General features: G+C 46.0%; 1 protein-coding gene across 3 annotated transcripts; it reads left to right on the top strand.

Moving 5' to 3' along the window:
- Positions 1-4,354: 4,354 nt before the first annotated feature.
- Positions 4,355-19,803, top strand: incenp (inner centromere protein). 3 transcript variants are annotated; one of them, XM_065022207.1, is made up of 18 exons: positions 4,355-4,549; positions 5,163-5,311; positions 5,922-6,026; positions 8,876-9,531; positions 9,946-9,994; positions 11,883-11,946; positions 12,344-12,485; positions 12,720-12,841; positions 13,891-14,028; positions 14,251-14,268; positions 15,685-15,915; positions 16,991-17,113; positions 17,381-17,538; positions 17,752-17,848; positions 17,937-18,119; positions 18,702-18,758; positions 19,060-19,213; positions 19,411-19,803. In XM_065022207.1, the coding sequence occupies exons 1-18, from the start codon at positions 4,547-4,549 to the stop codon at positions 19,593-19,595; spliced, it is 2,634 nt and encodes an 877-aa protein (XP_064878279.1). In that variant the 5' UTR covers positions 4,355-4,546; the 3' UTR covers positions 19,596-19,803. The 3 variants fall into 3 exon arrangements, with proteins under 3 accessions (XP_064878279.1, XP_064878278.1, XP_064878280.1); XM_065022206.1 differs by having other exon boundaries at positions 9,943-9,994; XM_065022208.1 differs by lacking the exon at positions 14,251-14,268 and having other exon boundaries at positions 9,943-9,994.
- Positions 19,804-19,887: the final 84 nt, after the last annotated feature.

The raw sequence follows: 19,887 nt of genomic DNA, 5'->3' as shown, positions 1-19,887 counted from the left end.
GAACATAATTTGTAGACTACAAATTGACTGCAAGAAGCCTATAAAGAGATATGTTTAACTAAAACATTTGAAACCTTGCTTATGTTTGTCTACGACCACATCGTGTCTCTCTATTGTGCGTGGGAATACATGGGAACAGATGTCTTAAATTAAAATCACTTAGAGCTGATTTACTTGTTTTTTTTTATGTCCAACAATGAAAATTCCACACACAAAAAAATCAGGTTTGGGGATAAACGCCGAAAATAAGGTCTGAGGTTAACACAGGCTTATGAGATCTTATACGTTTAGTTATATAAGATAATATAAGTCCGTTAACATGACCTTTATGAAATATGAAGCCTTTATGTGCTTTAAGGCGGAGTTAGTGCAGACAAAAAGACGCCAATAGAGAGAAATAGTAATGGCGTCCTTTTGTTGGGACTCCTTCATGGTTCGTTGGACAACGTCTATATATTTAACCTTCATTATTATACTTTTATTAAGGATTCATTTTTTTATTTGTTTTATTTCACCTTTATTTAACCAGGTAGGCCAGTGGAGAACACCTTTATTTAACCAGGTAGGCTAGTTGAGAACACCTTTATTTAACCAGGTAGACTAGTTGAGAACACCTTTATTTAACCAGGTAGGCTAGTTGAGAACACCTTTATTTAACCAGGTAGACTAGTTGAGAACACCTTTATTTAACCAGGTAGGCTAGTTGAGAACACCTTTATTTAACCAGGTAGGCCAGTTGAGAACACCTTTATTTAACCAGGTAGGCCAGTTGAGAACACCTTTATTTAACCAGGTAGGCCAGTTGAGAACACCTTTATTTAACCAGGTAGGCTAGTTGAGAACACCTTTATTTAACCAGGTAGGCCAGTTGAGAACACCTTTATTTAACCAGGTAGGCTAGTTGAGAACACCTTTATTTAACCAGGTAGGCCAGTTGAGAACACCTTTATTTAACCAGGTAGGCCAGTTGAGAACACCTTTATTTAACCAGGTAGGCTAGTTGAGAACACCTTTATTTAACCAGGTAGGCCAGTTGAGAACACCTTTATTTAACCAGGTAGGCTAGTTGAGAACACCTTTATTTAACCAGGTAGGCCAGTTGAGAACACCTTTATTTAACCAGGTAGGCCAGTTGAGAACACCTTTATTTAACCAGGTAGGCCAGTTGAGAACACCTTTATTTAACCAGGTAGGCCAGTTGAGAACACCTTTATTTAACCAGGTAGGCCAGTTGAGAACACCTTTATTTAACCAGGTAGGCCAGTTGAGAACACCTTTATTTAACCAGGTAGGCTAGTTGAGAACACCTTTATTTAACCAGGTAGGCCAGTTGAGAACACCTTTATTTAACCAGGTAGGCCAGTTGAGAACACCTTTATTTAACCAGGTAGGCTAGTTGAGAACACCTTTATTTAACCAGGTAGGCCAGTTGAGAACACCTTTATTTAACCAGGTAGGCTAGTTGAGAACACCTTTATTTAACCAGGTAGGCTAGTTGAGAACACCTTTATTTAACCAGATAGGCTAGTTGAGAACACCTTTATTTAACCAGGTAGGCCAGTTGAGAACACCTTTATTTAACCAGGTAGGCCAGTTGAGAACACCTTTATTTAACCAGGTAGGGCCAGTTGAGAACACCTTTATTTAACCAGGTAGGCTAGTTGAGAACACCTTTATTTAACCAGGTAGGCTAGTTGAGAACACCTTTATTTAACCAGGTAGGCTAGTTGAGAACACCTTTATTTAACCAGGTAGGGCTAGTTGAGAACACCTTTATTTAACCAGGTAGGCTAGTTGAGAACACCTTTATTTAACCAGGTAGGCTAGTTGAGAACACCTTTATTTAACCAGGTAGGCCAGTTGAGAACACCTTTATTTAACCAGGTAGGCTAGTTGAGAACACCTTTATTTAACCAGATAGGCAAGTTGAGAACACCTTTATTTAACCAGGTAGGCAAGTTGAGAACACCTTTATTTAACCAGGTAGGCAAGTTGAGAACACCTTTATTTAACCAGGTAGGCCAGTTGAGAACACCTTTATTTAACCAGGTAGGCTAGTTGAGAACACCTTTATTTAACCAGGTAGGCAAGTTGAGAACACATTTATTTAACCAGGTAGGCAAGTTGAGAACACCTTTATTTAACCAGGTAGGCTAGGTGAGAACACCTTTATTTAACCAGGTAGGCCAGTTGAGAACACCTTTATTTAACCAGGTAGGCAAGTTGAGAACACCTTTATTTAACCAGGTAGGCAAGTTGAGAACACCTTTATTTAACCAGGTAGGCTAGTTGAGAACACCTTTATTTAACCAGGTAGGCTAGTTGAGAACACCTTTATTTAACCAGGTAGGCTAGTTGAGAACACCTTTATTTAACCAGGTAGGCCAGTTGAGAACACCTTTATTTAACCAGGTAGGCTAGTTGAGAACACCTTTATTTAACCAGGTAGGCTAGTTGAGAACACCTTTATTTAACCAGGTAGGCCAGTTGAGAACACCTTTATTTAACCAGGTAGGCTAGTTGAGAACACCTTTATTTAACCAGGTAGGCCAGTTGAGAACACCTTTATTTAACCAGGTAGGCTAGTTGAGAACACCTTTATTTAACCAGGTGGGCCAGTTGAGAACACCTTTATTTAACCAGGTAGGCCAGTTGAGAACACCTTTATTTAACCTGGTAGGCCAGTTGAGAACACCTTTATTTAACCAGGTAGGCCAGTTGAGAACACCTTTATTTAACCTGGTAGGCCAGTTGAGAACACCTTTATTTAACCAGGTAGGCCAGTTGAGAACACCTTTATTTAACCTGGTAGGCCAGTTGAGAACACCTTTATTTAACCAGGTAGGCTAGTTGAGAACACCTTTATTTAACCAGGTAGGCCAGTTGAGAACACCTTTATTTAACCAGGTAGGCCAGTTGAGAACACCTTTATTTAACCAGGTAAGCAAGTTGAGAACAAGTTCTCATTTACAATTGCGACCTGGCCAAGATAAAGCAAAGCAGTTCGACACATACAACGACACAGAGTTACACATGGAGTAAAACAAACATAGTCAATAATACAGTAGAAACAAGTCTATATACGATGTGAGCAAATGAGGTGAGATAAGGGAGGTAAAGGCAAAAAAAGGCCATGGTGGCAAAGTAAATACAATATAGCAAGTAAAACACTGGAATGGTAGTTTTGCAATGGAAGAATGTGCAAAGTAGAAATAAAAATAATGGGGTGCAAAGGAGCAAAATAAATAAATACAGTAGGGAAAGAGGTAGTTGTTTGGGCTAAATTATAGGTGGGCTATGTACGGCTCTTGTTTATATGTGTTTCCAGTTTCAGAGATTTTTGTAGTTCGTTCCAGTCATTGGCAGCAGAGAACTGGAAGGAGAGGCGGTAATAAGTAATAAGGTCCTCAACCATCTTTCTGAATTGGCCTAGCGGCACCAGAACAAACACATTCATCAGTAATAAGGTCCTCAACCATCTTTCTGAATTGGCCTAGCGGCACCAGAACAAACACATTCATCAGTAATAAGGTCCTCAACCATCTTTCTGAATTGGCCTAGCGGCACCAAAGCATCACGCTTAAGAAGATTGTTTCCACAAATAAGGTGCAAAAAAAAACGAAAAACTGATTTACTTAACTCAGTATAGCCCAAAGGAATTTCCACAGTTACGTTAGCTATCCTTGAGACAGGGTGCGGTAACTCTTATGTCTGATGTTAAGTAATGTTAGGTACAGTGGGATTTTTTTTGTAAAATGGTTTTTCATAAATTAAAACATAGCAATGTATCAACCTACATGACATCGTTGAGGTCCAAGCAACTTTCTGGATGAGAATGCAGTGATGAGTACTAAAATTGTCGCACGTAGTAAATCCCTATGGAGAAAATGAATGGCGTTTTTTGGATAAATGTTGAAGGTATTTGGTAAACACAGGTGTAGGAGATATACGTTTTGTTCTATGACATACTCTCAATCAGCTAACGTCACATTATTTAATTTGAAAGAAATGATGTAACACATTTAAAAAAAAATACATATAAAGCACGTAAAGGCTTCATAATTCATAAAGATCATGTCAACTGACTGCTATTACATCGTAGAACAAACGGTATTTAACAGCTCCTATTACCCCTGTGTTAACCTCAGACTTTATTTCCGAGGTTTAACGCTAAATAGCACTATCCGGAAGAAGAAACAAAAACCCTCTCCTACGATTGGATGGTTTGAATCATGAAAAGAATCAGTGATTCCGCCCCCTAGACACTTCCTCTTTAAATGTGATTGGTCAGTGGGAGGAGCTGATTTGGACACGTCAATTGCAAACCCGTCTCTGATTTGCTAAGACAGTTTGGAACATTTTAAACGGTTTTCAGCGGGTGTTGAAGTCAAGTAGGACTAACGTTACTTTGTTGTGGTTGTGCAGAGAAATACATGGCATATTTTACCATTTAATATATATATTTTTTGTTGATTAAGATTGTTGAAGTCATCTGCTATTGAAGCGAAACGGATTTTTATTTTTTCTCGAAAACTGGAGGAATTTTATGGTATGGGAATTTTATTTGGCTATCGTTAGCTAGCTTCATTAGCCATCTTTTCACGTTGACTTTTAAAATCTCAACAACAACAACTCGCTAGATTGCTAAGACAATACTGACTATCTTTGTTTCTTCAACATGATCTGATTTTACTTTGCATATTATTACAGGATATATATGTTGCTAGCTGCTAACAAAAGTTGTCCGGGAGTCCGGGTTACGTTAATAAGTAGTTAGCTACTGTAGCAAGCCTCAGTCCAACGTTACTTGAGTTTGCGGAAATGCGCGGGTTTAGCTCGAAAATTCAAAAATAGTAGCTAGTTATAGTTCGCTAACTAGTAAGCCATTTTGTTACTGCAAGCAAGGTGTCAATGAACATTTGGTTAAATGTAACGTTTTTTTGTGGGTATGGTTATCGTGTCACTTCGCCCCCCCCCTGCATGTGTCTTTGTGTCAGATGTCTCGACTTGTACAATATTTTGTTCTGAATTTTTTTGGGCCTTCCTTGTTAAAATGTAACTGCTTGCCAATTTAGTTAGAGCGTTAGAGCTTTGTGGGAGGTTTCACCATCCCCATCAAACGTTTGAAAACAATAGATTATTTTCTCCTTTATTTTCACTAGGTCGCAACCATGACCTCTGTACTGTCGTCGACGCATACCCTGATGCAGATGTTTAATGGGAAGATTCAGGAGTTCTCCAACGAAATAGAAAATGTCCACATGGTGTGGCTCGAGGAGATCCAGCAGGAAGCCAACCGCATGTTTTCAAGGTAGGAGGACTGAAGTGTACAGGGAACCCATCAGAATCAAATCTATTGCGGGCTGGACTCCTTCTAGTCATTTGTGTCTTAATTATTTTTTCAAACGGTGCCCTTAAAGCATTATACAAACACGGTACATATAGTTGATTGGATTAAAATACATAGTATGTGTTTTATATGGAAAAAATACACTAAAAAAACTAACGGTTCGACCAAACCTTTTTTAGTTTTATTGGCATGATTTTGCTCATAATGGGTGTGGGGAAAACCCAGCAGCGCTGCAGTTCTTGATCACATACCGGTGCGCATGGCACCTACTACCATACCCCAGCACTTCAATCTTTTGTCTTTCCCCATTCACCCTCTGAATGGCACACACACACAATATACTGTCTCAATTGTCTCGAGGCTTTTAAAAAAAAAATCCTTCTTTAACCTGTCTCCTTCTTCATCTACACTGATTGAAGTGGATTTAACAAGTGACATCAATAAGGGATCCTAGCTTTCACCTGGTCAGTCTGTCATGGAAAGAGCAGGTGTTCTTAATGTTTTGTATATTCACAACAGCAAACATTATTCTCCAGAGCCATTCACATTTTTTTCCCCTTTCCTGTCTCAGTGACTTCAGTGCGGAGCCAGAACTGATGCCAAAGACTCCATCACAGAAGAAGAGCAACCGTAGGAAGCGTCTATCCAGTCAGAATGAGAACCGCACCAAGAGGCGGTAGGTTTATTCTACTACAGTAGGTTCCTATGTCTCAGAGCAGCGTTTCAGCCGGTCAGTCATCGTGTGACACTGTACATTTAGTACAGGAATCAGAATCACCTTCATTCACCAAGAGCTTGTGCCAGGAATTTCACCATAAACAGAGTTAACGCCCTGACTAGACCGGTCCCACGAATACCTAGGATAGGATAAAGTAATCCCCCCCCCCCCCCCTTAAAAGACCTAGATGCACTATTGTAAAGTGGCTGTTCCACTGGATGTCATAAGGTGAAAGCACCAATTTGTAAGTCGCTCTGGATAAGAGCGTCTGCTAAATTACTTAAATGTAAATGTGTGCTCTTCATCGTGGCACATTATAATTTTACCCCACCAGACACGTTTAATGACACGCAGGTTTTAAATACCAAAACCACAATATTAATTTGAGGACATGTTGAAACATGTATTTAGTTTGTTCTGTAAGATGAACAGTAAGTTGCTATTTTAACTGACATGCATCTTTTTAGCTGGTTCTTTGACAGAATGTTGATCCGAAGTCATACAATAATGTGTTTCTCTAATCCTGACGACTAATCCACAACTAAAAAGGGAAATGTAACTCACAAATAAAATGGGAGACGACTCGAAACAAACTCTTAATTAATCCGTCCTCGTTCATCTTTGAAGCACCCTCGTGGGTTTGTATCTTTGTGAATACCAATGATGTCTGCTATAATGCCTGCTCTGACGTCTGCTATAATGCCTGCTCTGACGTCTGCTATAATGCCTGCTCTGACGTCTGCTATAATGCCTGCTCTGACGTCTGCTATAATGCCCCTCCCGTCTGCTATAATGCCTCCCTCCCCCCGTCTGCTATAATGCCCCCCCCCGTCTGCTATAATGCCCCCCCCTCCGTCTTACCTCAAGCTGAACCTCGGCAAGACGGAGCTGCTCTTCCTCCCGGGGAAGGACTGCCCGTTCCATGATCTCGCCATCACGGTTGACAACTCCATTGTGTCCTCCTCCCAGAGCGCTAAGAACCTTGGCGTGATCCTGGACAACACCCTGTCGTTCTCAACTAACATCAAGGCGGTGGCCCGTTCCTGTAGGTTCATGCTCTACAACATCCGCAGAGTACGACCCTGCCTCACACAGGAAGCGGCGCAGGTCCTAATCCAGGCACTCGTCATCTCCCGTCTGGATTACTGCAACTCGCTGTTGGCTGGGCTCCCTGCCTGTGCCATTAAACCCCTACAACTCATCCAGAACGCCGCAGCCCGTCTGGTGTTCAACCTTCCCAAGTTCTCTCACGTCACCCCGCTCCTCCGCTCTCTCCACTGGCTTCCAGTTGAAGCTCGCATCCACTACAAGACCATGGTGCTTGCCTACGGAGCTGTGAGGGAACGGCACCTCAGTACCTCCAGGCTCTGATCAGGCCCTACACCCAAACAAGGGCACTGCGTTCATCCACCTCTGGCCTGCTCGCCTCCCTACCACTGAGGAAGTACAGTTCCCGCTCAGCCCAGTCAAAACTGTTCGCTGCTCTGGCCCCCAATGGTGGAACAAACTCCCTCACGACGCCAGGACAGCGGAGTCAATCACCACCTTCCGGAGACACCTGAAACCCCACTTCTTTAAGGAATACCTAGGATAGGATAAAGTAATCCCCCCTAAAATATTTAGATGCACTATTGTAAAGTGGCTGTTCCACTGGATGTCATAAGGTGAATGCACCAATTTGTAAGTCGCTCTGGATAAGAGCGTCTGCTAAATGCTATAATGCCCCCCGTCTGCTATAATGCCCCCCGTCTGCTATAATGCCCCCCTCCGTCTGCTATAATGCCTCCCTCCTCCCCAGTCTGCTATAATGCCTCCCTCCTCCCCAGTCTGCTATAATGCCTCCCTCCCCGTCTGCTATAATGCCTCCCTCCCCCGTCTGCTATAATGCCTCCCTCCCCCCGTCTGCTATAATGCCTCCCTCCCCCCGTCTGCTATAATGCCTCCCTCCTCCCCGTCTGCTATAATGCCTCCCTCCCCGTCTGCTATAATGCCTCCCCCCCGTCTGCTATAATGCCCCTCCCCCCGTCTGCTATAATGCCCCCTCCCCCCGTCTGCTATAATGCCTCCCTCCCCCCGTCTGCTATAATGCCCCCCCCCGTCTGCTATAATGCCCCCGTCTGCTATAATGCCTCCCCCCGTCTGCTATAATGCCCCCCACCTCCGTCTGCTATAATGCCCCCCCCGTCTGCTATAATGCCTCCCTCCCCCCGTCTGCTATAATGCCCCCTCCCCCCGTCTGCTATAATGCCTCCCTCCCCCCGTCTGCTATAATGCCCCCCCCCCCGTCTGCTATAATGCCTCCCTCCCCCGTCTGCTATAATGCCCCCTCCCCCCGTCTGCTATAATGCCTCCCTCCCCCCGTCTGCTATAATGCCTCCCTCCTCCCCCCGTCTGCTATAATGCCTCCCTCCTCCCCGTCTGCTATAATGCCTCCCTCCTCCCCGTCTGCTATAATGCCTCCCTCCCCGTCTGCTATAATGCCCCCCCGTCTGCTATAATGCCTCCCTCCTCCCCGTCTGCTATAATGCCTCCCTCCTCCCCAGTCTGCTATAATGCCTCCCTCCTCCCCGTCTGCTATAATGCCTCCCTCCTCCCCCCGTCTGCTATAATGCCCCCCGTCTGCTATAATGCCTCCCTCCCCCCGTCTGCTATAATGACTCCCTCCCCCCGTCTGCTATAATGCCTCCCTCCCCCCGTCTGCTATAATGCCTCCCTCCCCCCGTCTGCTATAATGCCTCCCTCCCCCCGTCTGCTATAATGCCTCCCTCCCCCCGTCTGCTATAATGCTGTCTTTGTCATCCCTTCAGCTTCTCAAAGGGCAAACGCAGCAACCTGCGTCGCTCCTCCGTGTCCACCTCCCTGAACCTGATAGCGGAGGACGACGGAGGATCTCCGGTCGCGCTGGAGGAGATAATCAAGCCCCCTCGTTCCCGCAGAGCCAAACAGACGACCCAGCCTGAGGCGGCGTCACCCGTATGCAGCACCCGCAAAGGAGCTGCTCCGACCACCAACTCTCAGCCGGAGGAGATGGAGTATGAGGCTCCTAGCAAACACATCCAGGAGGAGAGCACGCAGCCAGAGGAAGCTGAGAGTAAGAGGGAGTCGTTCAGCTCTGTCGCCTCCCAGCCCCACTGTCTAACACCCCCTCAGAGTCACACAGCTGAAGCCATAGTCAAGATCTCGGCCTCAGAGCAGCGTTCTGCAGATCTCCAGATGAACCCCAACCCAGACCGCTCTCCGAGCCGCACCGCCACTAAGATAGCCATCGCTGCCGACACCACGCCCTCGGGTCCCAGGCGGAGCTCCGTGAGACACTCCCTGACCGTGCGGCGCTCCCTGGCAGGGCTGAGACACAGCATGACCCAGGAGTCTGTCCGCAGAGCCTCGAGGAGATCCTTTCTGAAGAAGAAGAAGAAGGCTCGGCTGGGCAGCTCCACCTGCAGCAGTAACGTCAGCGGACATGGTGAGGGACGAGATATCACCTGACATTTTGCCATTTATACCTTGACTGTGAGCAGTGGAGGCTGCTGAGGGGAGGACGGCTCGTACTAATTCCTGGAGTGGAGTCAATGGAGTGGGGGCAACCACGTCTTTTGATGTTGGACACCATTCCATTGACTCCATTCCAGCCATTGATCCGGTCCTCCCCTCGGCAACCTCCACTGGATGTGAGCGATATGGTTTGGTGTGCAGCCCAGCATTTTGTTTTCATACCAGTCCGATTACTAATTTACTGCTTCAAAGCTCAGTCTGAGTTGAGCGTGCCTTTTTTAAAATTGTATTTATTTATTTATCTCTTCATATTACGCCTTGACAATGTAATGATATATACTGTGCTAATGAACGATAGCATTGTGTTGTCTGTCCGCTGTAGAAGATGTGTGGATGGAAACTGATGGACGTGAGGTCCAGGTGCAGACTGACTGGTGAGTGATCACATTTATTAGCCCAATTTTTAGTGTGTTTTTTTTAATCAACCATTGTCTTGTCTTTAAACACGTCTGTTGTGAATGATGCTTCGGCACTATATCGGGATATTTGGATATTTAGCCATGAGATGGTTTTATATATATATATATTACTGCTCAAAAAAATAAAGGGAACACTAAAATAACAAATACTTTTTTCTTTACATAGTTGAATGTGCTGACAACAAAATCACACAAATTATCAATGGAAATCAAATTAATCAACCCATGGAGGTCTGGATTTGGAGTCACACTCAAAATTAAAGTAGAAAACCACACTACTAGGCTGATCCAACTTCGATGTAATGTCCTTAAAACAAGTCAAAATGAGGCTCAGTAGTGTGTGTGGCCTCCACGTGCCTGTATGACCTCCCTACAACGCCTGGGCATGCTCCTGATGAGGTGGCGGATGGTCTCCTGAGGGATCTCTTCCCAGACCTGAACTAAGGCATCCGCCAACTCCTGGACAGTCTGTGGTGCAACGTGGCGTTGGTGGATGGAGCGAGACATGATGTCCCTGATGTGCTCAATTGGATTCAGGTCTGGGGAACGGGCCGGCCAGTCCATAGCATCAATGCCTTCCTCTTGCAGGAACTGCTGACACACTCCAGCCACATGAGGTCTAGCATTGTCTTGCATTAGGAGGAACCCAGGGCCAACCGCACCAAGGGGTCTGAGGATCTCATCTCGGTACCCAATGGCAGCCAGGCTACCTCTGGCGAGCACATGGAGGGCTGTGCGGCCCCCCAAAGAAATGCCACCCCATGACTGACCCACCGCCAAACCGGTCATGCTGGAGGATGTTGCAGGCAGCAGAACGTTCTCCACGGCGTCTCCAGACTCTGTCACGTGGTCAGTGTGAACCTGCTTTCATCTGTGAAGAGCACAGGGCGCTAGTGGCGAATTTGCCAATCTTGGTGTTCTCTGGCAATTGCCAAACGTCCTGCACAGTGTTGGGCTGTAAAGCACAACCCCCACCTGTGGACATCGGGCCCTCATACCACCCTCATGGAGTCTGTTTCTGACCGTTTGAGCAGACACATGCACATTTGTGGCCTGCTGGAGGTCCTTTTGCAGGGCTCTGGCAGTGCTCCTCCTGCTCCTCCTTGCACAAAGGCGGAGGTAGCGGTCCTGCTGCTGGGTTGTTGCCCTCCTACGGCCTCCTCCACGTCTCCTGATGTACTGGCCTGTCTTCTGGTAGCGCCTCCATGCTCTGGACACTACGCTGACAGACACAGCAAACCTTCTTGCCACAGCTCGCATTGATGTGTCATCTTGGATGAGCTGCACTACCTGAGCCACTTGTGTGGGTTGTAGACTCCGTCTCATGCTACCACTAGAGTGAAAGCACCGCCAGCATTCAAAAGTGACCAAAACAATCAGCCAGGAAGCATAGGAACTGAGAAGTGGTCTGTGGTCCCCACCTGCAGAACCACTCCTTTATTGGGGGTGTCTTGCTAATTGCCTATAATTTCCACCTGTTGTCTATTCCATTTGCACAACAGCATGTGAAATGTATTGTCAATCAGTGTTGCTTCCTAAGTGGACAGTTTGATTTCACAGAAGTGTGATTGACTTGGAGTTACATTGTGTTGTTTAAGTGTTCCCTTTATGTTTTTGAGCAGTGTGTGTGTGTGTGTGAATATTGATCGCTACTTTCCAAGGAAATACCTGCAGTCAACTTGTGCTAAGTTATGTTAAGAGATAAAGTAGATGGCCTTCTTCATTTCACCTGTTACCGTAGTTCCCAGTGTTTCTGTTTTACAATGCTTGTGAAACGTTTTTGTTACGGCTAATGAATACACCCGAGGTTATTATGCGTCTGATACGCTGTTGTGTATGACAGGGAGTTGTCAGAGGAGCCTGCAAAGACCAAGACCGACAGCCCATCTCCTGAGACTTCTCCTGAGGTAGGAAACATCCCCACTGTACCTGGATGATACAAATATACATTCATATCAGGGTTGGGGGGTCAATTCAGATGTTCCTAATTTACTTCCTGAAATGGAATTGAACCCCCAACCCTAATTTAGTCGTTGATATCTAAATCAAATCAAATTTATTTATATAGCCCTTCGTACATCAGCTGATATCTCAAAGTGCTGTACAGAAACCCAGACTAAAACCCCAAACAGCAAGCAATGCAGGTGTAGAAGCACGGTGGCTAGGAAAAACTCCCTAGAAAGGCCAAAACCTAGGAAGAAACCTAGAGAGGAACCAGGCTATGAGGGAAAAACTGTTTGTCTGTTCCTTATGTAAATATATTGATGATCGTAGTGAAATGAACTCCTTTTTTAATTTGCGCAGGATAACATGGTGCAGAACCACCATCTCAGTGTTACGGAGGTTCGTCGTTTCACTCGCTCCATGGCCCAGACCACTCCCACCGTGCCGCCACCAGCCTCGATCATCAGCAAAGCCAAGACCGCCACACCGGACTCTGGATCAGGTGCAGGCCGTCATTTCCTCACACACACACTCACTCATCAGCAAAGACTGACATACCGAATCTGCACCACGTATATGCAGAAATACCCCCCCCCCCCCCCATCTTCTGAATCATGCTTGTAACGTCAATAGGTTATAGCTATGTTTTAGAGAGGGAGCCAACATGTGTGTGTGCGCGCACACTGTCAAAGATGTTGGATGTATTGGTGGTTAACTTGTGTGTGTGTTCTCCTAGATGGCAGCAGTAAGAAGCCACCGTCAAGTCTGGGTCCTCGTCTCAGTGCCAAGCGCAGAGCGGCTGCCGACGAATTCCAGAGCCCAAGGAAGAAGCCATCACCCCCTGTTAAGAGCCAGAGTGTAAGATATTTTATTTATCCGTTATTTAACCAGGTAAGTTGACTGAGAACACGTTCTCATTTGCAGCAACGACCTGGGGAATAGTTACAGGGGAGAGGAGGGGGATGAATGAGCCAATTGTAAACTGGGGATTATTAGGTGACCGTGATGGTTTGAGGGCCAGATTGGGAATTTAGTCAGGACACCGGGGTTAACACCCCTACTCTGACGATAAGTGCCATGGGATCTTTAATGACCTCCGAGAGTCAGGACACTGGGGTTAACACCCCTACTCTGACGATAAGTGCCATGGGATCTTTAATGACCTCCCGAGAGTCAGGACACTGGGGTTAACACCCCTACTCTGATGATAAGTGCCATTGGGATCTTTAATGACCTCCGAGAGTCAGGACACTGGGGTTAACACCCCTACTCTGATGATAAGTGCCATTGGGATCTTTAATGACCTCCCGAGAGTCAGGACACTGGGGTTAACACCCCTACTCTGACGATAAGTGCCATGGGATCTTTAATGACCTCCGAGAGTCAGGACACTGGGGTTAACACCCCTACTCTGATGATAAGTGCCATTGGGATCTTTAATGACCTCCCGAGAGTCAGGACACTGGGGTTAACACCCCTACTCTGACGATAAGTGCCATTGGGATCTTTAATGACCTCCGAGAGTCGGGACACTGGGGTTAACACCCCTACTCTGACGATAAGTAAGATATCAAGGCTTTTCTTCACAACAACTAGCTGTCTTTTACCTGGCATAGGATCTGCCAGATCTCCCAACGAGTGAATATATTAAGTGATGGGATTATCACTGTATCATGTTCACCGTGCTTCTACACCTGCATTGTTTGCTGTTTGGGGTTTTAGGCTGGGTTTCTGTACAGCACTTTGAGATATCAGCTGATGTACGAAGGGCTATATAAATACATTTGATTTGATTTGACTTTTTGAAATCCCATTTTTATAGGTTCTGAAGCAAGTGTTATTTAAAAATAAAAATAAATGTACATTTTTATTTGCCATGAATAGACCCCTAATGTTGTCTACTGTAGGTGAAGCCCAACATGAGGTCGTTCCTCCACACGGTCCAGAAGAACCAGATGCTGATGATGACCCCCAGTTCTCTGGGTCGCAACACGGTCATGAAGTCCTTCATTAAACACACCACGCCGGGCAGAGCCGACCTCAAGGTTCGTTTACAGATCACTACTCATTTCAGAGACTCCCCCAATTTTGCGACGTGAAGAATTCCTGCCTTCGTGACCCCCTCCTATGTTGTCATGATCACATCATAACCAATTTGTGATCATTTTGAGCCAAACGTTTAGGAAGTTTGAAAACAAATCACAATGTTATCAGACAACATATGTAGCATTGTTAATTGGATCTCTCTTTCCCTGTCCCCTCTACAGTCAGGCTGTGGTGTAGTGGTATGTATCATAGTAATATGTGGTGGGGGGGTGTTTGGTCTCTGTGTGCTCTAACTGGTACATGCCACTTGTTGTCATCGTTCCCTCCCACACCACCTGAGTAACTGGTACATGTCATCGTTCCCTCCCACACCACCTGAGTAACTGGTACATGTCATCGTTCCCTCCCACACCACCTGAGTAACTGGTACATGTCATCGGTCCCTCCCACACCACCTGAGTAACTGGTACATGTCATCGTTCCCTCCCACACCACCTGAGTAACTGGTACATGTCATCGTTCCCTCCCACACCACCTGAGTAACTGGTACTTGTCATCGTTCCCTCCCACACCACCTGAGTAACTGGTACATGTCATCGTTCCCTCCCACACCACCTGAGTAACTGGTACATGTCATCGTTCCCTCCCACACCACCTGAGTAACTGGTACTTGTCGTCGTTCCCTCCCACACCACCTGAGTAACTGGTACATGTCATCGTTCCCTCCCACACCACCTGAGTAACTGGTACATGTCATCGTTCCCTCCCACACCACCTGAGTAACTGGTACTTGTCGTCGTTCCCTCCCACACCACCTGAGTAACTGGTACATGTCATCGTTCCCTCCCACACCACCTGAGTTAACGTTGGGTTCTAAGGGGCACAAAGGCTGGGGCTTTAGTGATTTTAGATTTCATCCGGTTTTATGTCTAACGTGTTTTCGGGCACCTACACACGTCAAGCGTGTTACCGGTTCTTTGCCAGAACATGCATTTGCCCCTCACTAACTAAATGTAAATTATATATTTTTAAATCTGTGTAGACGTCCTTGACATGCATTTTCTTTCACCCTTGGTGCCTTTAGTCCCATATTAATCTTATTCCCTCTTAATGGGCTCTCTTTCCATATAAAATAATACCATGGGCTCTCTTTCCATATACAATAATACCATGGGCTCTCTTTCCATATACAATAATACCATGGGCTCTCTTTCCATATACAATAATACCATGGGCTCTCTTTCCATATACAATAATACCATGGGCTCTCTTTCCATATACAATAATACCATGGGCTCTCTTTCCATATACAATAATACCATGGGCTCTCTTTCCATATACAATAATACCATGGGCTCTCTTTCCATATACAATAATACCATGGGCTCTCTTTCCATATACAATAATACCATGGGCTCTCTTTCCATATACAATAATAACATGGGCTCTCTTTCCATATACAATAATACCATGGGCTCTCTTTCCATATACAATAATACCATGGGCTCTCTTTCCATATACAATAATACCACCATGGATTTCACTCAGTCCCAAATGAGATGCCACTAGAATGTAGAAGAAAATATATATATATATATATTATTATTTTTATGCCATGTAACTATATCAGATTCCTAAGTGTAATTTTCTTCTAGGAAAGAGAGCGCCTGAAACTGGAAGCACTAAAGAAGAAGCAAGAGCAAGAAGACGAGAGGAAGAAGAAGATGGAGGAAGAGAAGAGGAGAAAACAGGAGGAGATGAAGAAGAAGAGGGATGAGCGGCTGCGGAGGGTAGTCGAGGCCCGGGTGAAGGAAGAACAGAAAGAGGAGGAGAAGAAGAAGAAGATTGAGCAGAAAATGCTCCAGATTGACGAGAAACACGACAAGGTGAGGTGTTGACGAGAAACACGACAAGGTGAGGTGTTGACGGAAACACGACAAGGTGAGGTGTTGACGGGACGGGGTGAGGTGTTGACACGACAAGGTGAGGTGTTGACGAGAGACACGACAAGGTGAGGTGTTGACGGGGTGAGGTGTTGACGAGAGACACGACAAGGTGAGGTGTTGACGAGAAACACGACAAGGTGAGGTGTTGACGAGAAACACGACAAGGTGAGGTGTTGACGAGAGACGGGACGGGGTGAGGTGTTGACGGGGTGAGGTGTTGACGGGGTGAGGTGTTGACGGGGTGAGGTGTTGACGGGTGTGTTGAGGTGTTGACGGGGTGAGGTGTGTGACGGGGTGAGGTGTTGTTGACGGGTGAGGTGTTGACGGGGTGAGGTGTTGACGGGGTGAGGTGGGGGTGAGGTGTTGACGGGGGTGAGGTGTTGACGGGGTGAGGTGTTGGGTGAGGTGTTGAGGTGTTGACGGGGTGAGGTGTTGACGGGGTGAGGTGTTGACGGGGTGAGGTGTTGACGGGGTGAGGTGTTGACGGGGTGAGGTGTTGACGGGGTGAGGTGTTGACGGGGTGAGGTGTTGACGGGGTGAGGTGTTGACGAGAGACTGGACGGGGTGAGGTGTTGACGGGGTGAGGTGTTGACGGGGTGAGGTGTTGACGGGGTGAGGTGTTGACGGGGTGAGGTGTTGACGGGGTGAGGTGTTGACGGGGTGAGGTGTTGACGCGACGGGGTGAGGTGTTGACGACAGGGTGAGGTGTTGACGAGAGACGCGACAGGGTGAGGTGTTGACGAGAGACGCGACAGGGTGAGGTGTTGACGAGAGACGCGACAGGGTGAGGTGTTGACGAGAGACGCGACAGGGTGAGGTGTTGACGAGAGACGCGGCTTTACTGAATGACGGACGGAGGACATCTGATGCAGAGGTGAGGCTACAGTAATGGGGGTCCTGTTCATTTTGGGCACAAACCGCCTTGAAATGGAGTGTAAAAGAGGAGAAACGATCTGAACTCATCCAATAGGAAACTCTTGTTTTACGAAAACAAATCTTCCCCCTGTTCCCGCAGCTGCGAGTGGAGCGCATGGCAGAGGAGAAAGCCAAGAAGAAGGTGGCCACCAAACGCCAGGAGGAGCTGGAACTGAGGAGGAAGATGGAGGAGGACGTCAGGAGGAAGAAGATTCAACAGTCTGTAAGACACTCCTGTTTTCTACTTTCTATTTATCAGTAGTAGTAGTAGTATGATTTATTTTTTAGTGGGCAGATATTGGAGAGGTAGACAGAGAATGCCGCCCGTAGGAGAGGTAGAATCCGTACCCACTCTTGACCCATTAATGTCCAAACTGCAGCATTGCCCGCTAGACCAGCCCCAAGGACAGCCATTTTGTTTTAAAAAAAAATTTGAATGCCACTTGAAGGTGCTGCATGTGGGTTGTTAAATGTTTGACCCTTGACCCAGGAGGAGGAGGAGAAGCGTCAGCAGGAGCTGCAGGCGAAGAGGAGAGCCGAAGAAGAGCAGGAGAGGGCTCGTAAGATGACTGAGGCCAGACGAGCCCTGGAGCTGAAGAAAGAACTAGAGAGAGAACTGGAGAGAGAGAGACAAGCATCTGCTGAGAGGTAGTTTTCCTGTCAACTTTTGATGAATGGAAGTGTTTATTTTCTTATGGAATTACGACAACTGTAAAATGGCCGACAACTGCTGATGTAAAACGGGCTTTAATTATTAATTAGTTAGATCTTGTATTTAAACTGGTATTGTTGATGTTCGAAAGCTTTGGACTGTGAATTGTTTTGGTTTAATGTGGAGACGGAATATTGTGTCTGTTTCAGGGAGCGGGTAGAGCGAGAGAAGGCCATTGCTCTTCAGAGAGACGTGGAGAAAGCTGCCCGGGAGAAGGAGAGGAGAGAGTTGGAGAAGAAGAAGAGGGTAAGTCTTCAACCATACCTGTCTTGTCTTGTTTGGATTAACCATTAATTTAACATGTCTGTGCCTGTTTTTTTTATTCTGTCAATAGGAGGAGCAACAGAGGCAGGCTGAGGAGGAGAGACAGCGAGAAGCTGAGAGACTAGCTGAGAAACAGCGAGAAGCTGAGAAACAGCGAGAAGCTGAGAGACTCGCTGAGAGACAGCGAGAAGCTGAGAGACTCGCTGAGAGACAACGAGAAGCCGCTAAGAGCCACCTGACTGCTGAAGTTCAGGTGAGAACACTTCTCTACTTTGACAGGTAAAAAGTAGGGCAGGGGAGCATCAACTAGATCAACCCCCGGGTCCATTTTGTTTTCTTGGGGGAGGTGGTCGTGGGGCCGGAAGATGATTACAAATAATGGGTTTAGTCCAAATTGACCGCAAGAAGCCCAAACGGATATTTGACTAAAACAGAATAATTTCAAACCTTGCTTACATGTGTATACGTTCACATCTCTCTATTACGCGTGGGGATACCTGGGAACTGATTTCCTAAATAAAAAATCACTTGGTGCTGATTTCCTGGTGTCTTGTCCAACAATGACAGTTTGTTGGCCCGCCAGTAGGGGAAGATGTGGGATTGGCCCCAACATAACATCGAGGAGGGGGGAGCTTGTGGTAACATTGTTTTTAATGTAAACATTTGTTTGTTTTTTCCTATTTGTCCCATGGGGCTGGAAGGAGTTGGATGCCTATGGGGTTGTCAGTAATGATTTTCCTAATCTTTGCAGAGTGTTGTGTATCTCATAGGCCTATATCGATCCTGTGGTAGATTTACAGATGTTCGTGTGCACTTCTCCTGTTCCCGCCTATAGGTGTTGAAGACGCCTGTAGGGAAGGGAGGAGTCCTCAACGTCACTGTGGATATCGAGGTATGGATCACACTCTCGTTAGCGCTATAGTCGGTAGAGCTGGGCAACGCCAGGGGTTGTTGGGTTCGATTCCCCGGGGCCACCCATACGTAAAATGTACGCAAACTATGACCTAAGTCGCTTTGGATAAAAACATCTGATAAATGGAAGTAGGAGATGAGGACTCTCAATATGATATACTGTTATATGTTGCTGGACCTACTTTATCAGTCCAACCTTGGCTGGGTGTAGAAATCACACCAACTTGGTCTATTTGAATTCTAAGAGAAGAAATCCCTGATATGTCTTCTTGCCCTTGCAGCAGTCTCCCCAGTCGTATGAGATCACTCCTAAAGGGGGGAACAAGCCCGTTGTTCTCAACACCAACCCTGAGGACTATGGGATGGATCAGAACAGTGATGACTCTACTGATGACGAATCGGCACCGAGGAAACCCATCCCCACGTGGGCTGAGGGTACGTTTGACTGACTTGAGGCCTCGTGGCAACACGCGGTGCATAACGCCTCCACACAAGGCCTCGTTTATGCCTTTCACTAAATTAATATTTTTAACCTTTATTTAAAAAACAAAGTGCTAGCTTTTATAACTACAAGACCCAAGGCCTTTAGTCACGATGCTAAAGTGTGAACCCCCTTCTTCCCTCCCCTCTAGGCAACCAGCTGAAGCAGTCTATGATGAAGCAATATTTTCACCCAGCTGACGTGGACTCTCACTACGGGGCGATTGAACCCCCAAAGCTGGATCGCATCTTCTGCAAGAGCAAACCGCGCTACTTTAAACGTACCAGCTCTGCTGTCTGGCACTCGCCGCCTCGAATGGGAGCTCTACCCCTTTAAGCACTGGGATAAAATGGTTTTATTTTTTCATTTTGGTAATGTTTGTTCTTTCATGTATTATATTTAGATTCCCTAGCTGGCGGACACTTGAAGAGAAGTGTAAGGAATATAGAAACTTTTTTTCTTTTTTAAAAATTCTTTAAAAAAAATAAATCTTGTATAAATTTTTACATTTCTTCTGAATAAAATGGATATAACATCTCCACAACTTTTGAAGATGGTCATTTAAAAAATAAAAGTTCACATGAAGGGAAATCCATTAACTATTTTGACAGGCAAGGATCACAACTTG

Source organism: Oncorhynchus nerka, linkage group LG9a, assembly GCF_034236695.1.
Source record: "Oncorhynchus nerka isolate Pitt River linkage group LG9a, Oner_Uvic_2.0, whole genome shotgun sequence".
NCBI lineage: Eukaryota > Metazoa > Chordata > Actinopteri > Salmoniformes > Salmonidae > Oncorhynchus > Oncorhynchus nerka.
Note: the sequence above shows the minus strand (reverse complement) of the source record. Positions and strands in the feature narration are given on the sequence as shown.

What these genes read in the sequence shown, in the direction of transcription:
- incenp (XM_065022206.1), top strand. An exon ending in GCCAACCGCATGTTTTCAAG is followed by an intron (nt 5,312 to 5,921) that starts GTAGGAGGACTG and finishes TTCCTGTCTCAG; the next exon opens with TGACTTCAGTGCGGAGCCAG. An exon ending in GGAAGAAGATTCAACAGTCT is followed by an intron (nt 17,114 to 17,380) that starts GTAAGACACTCC and finishes CCCTTGACCCAG; the next exon opens with GAGGAGGAGGAGAAGCGTCA.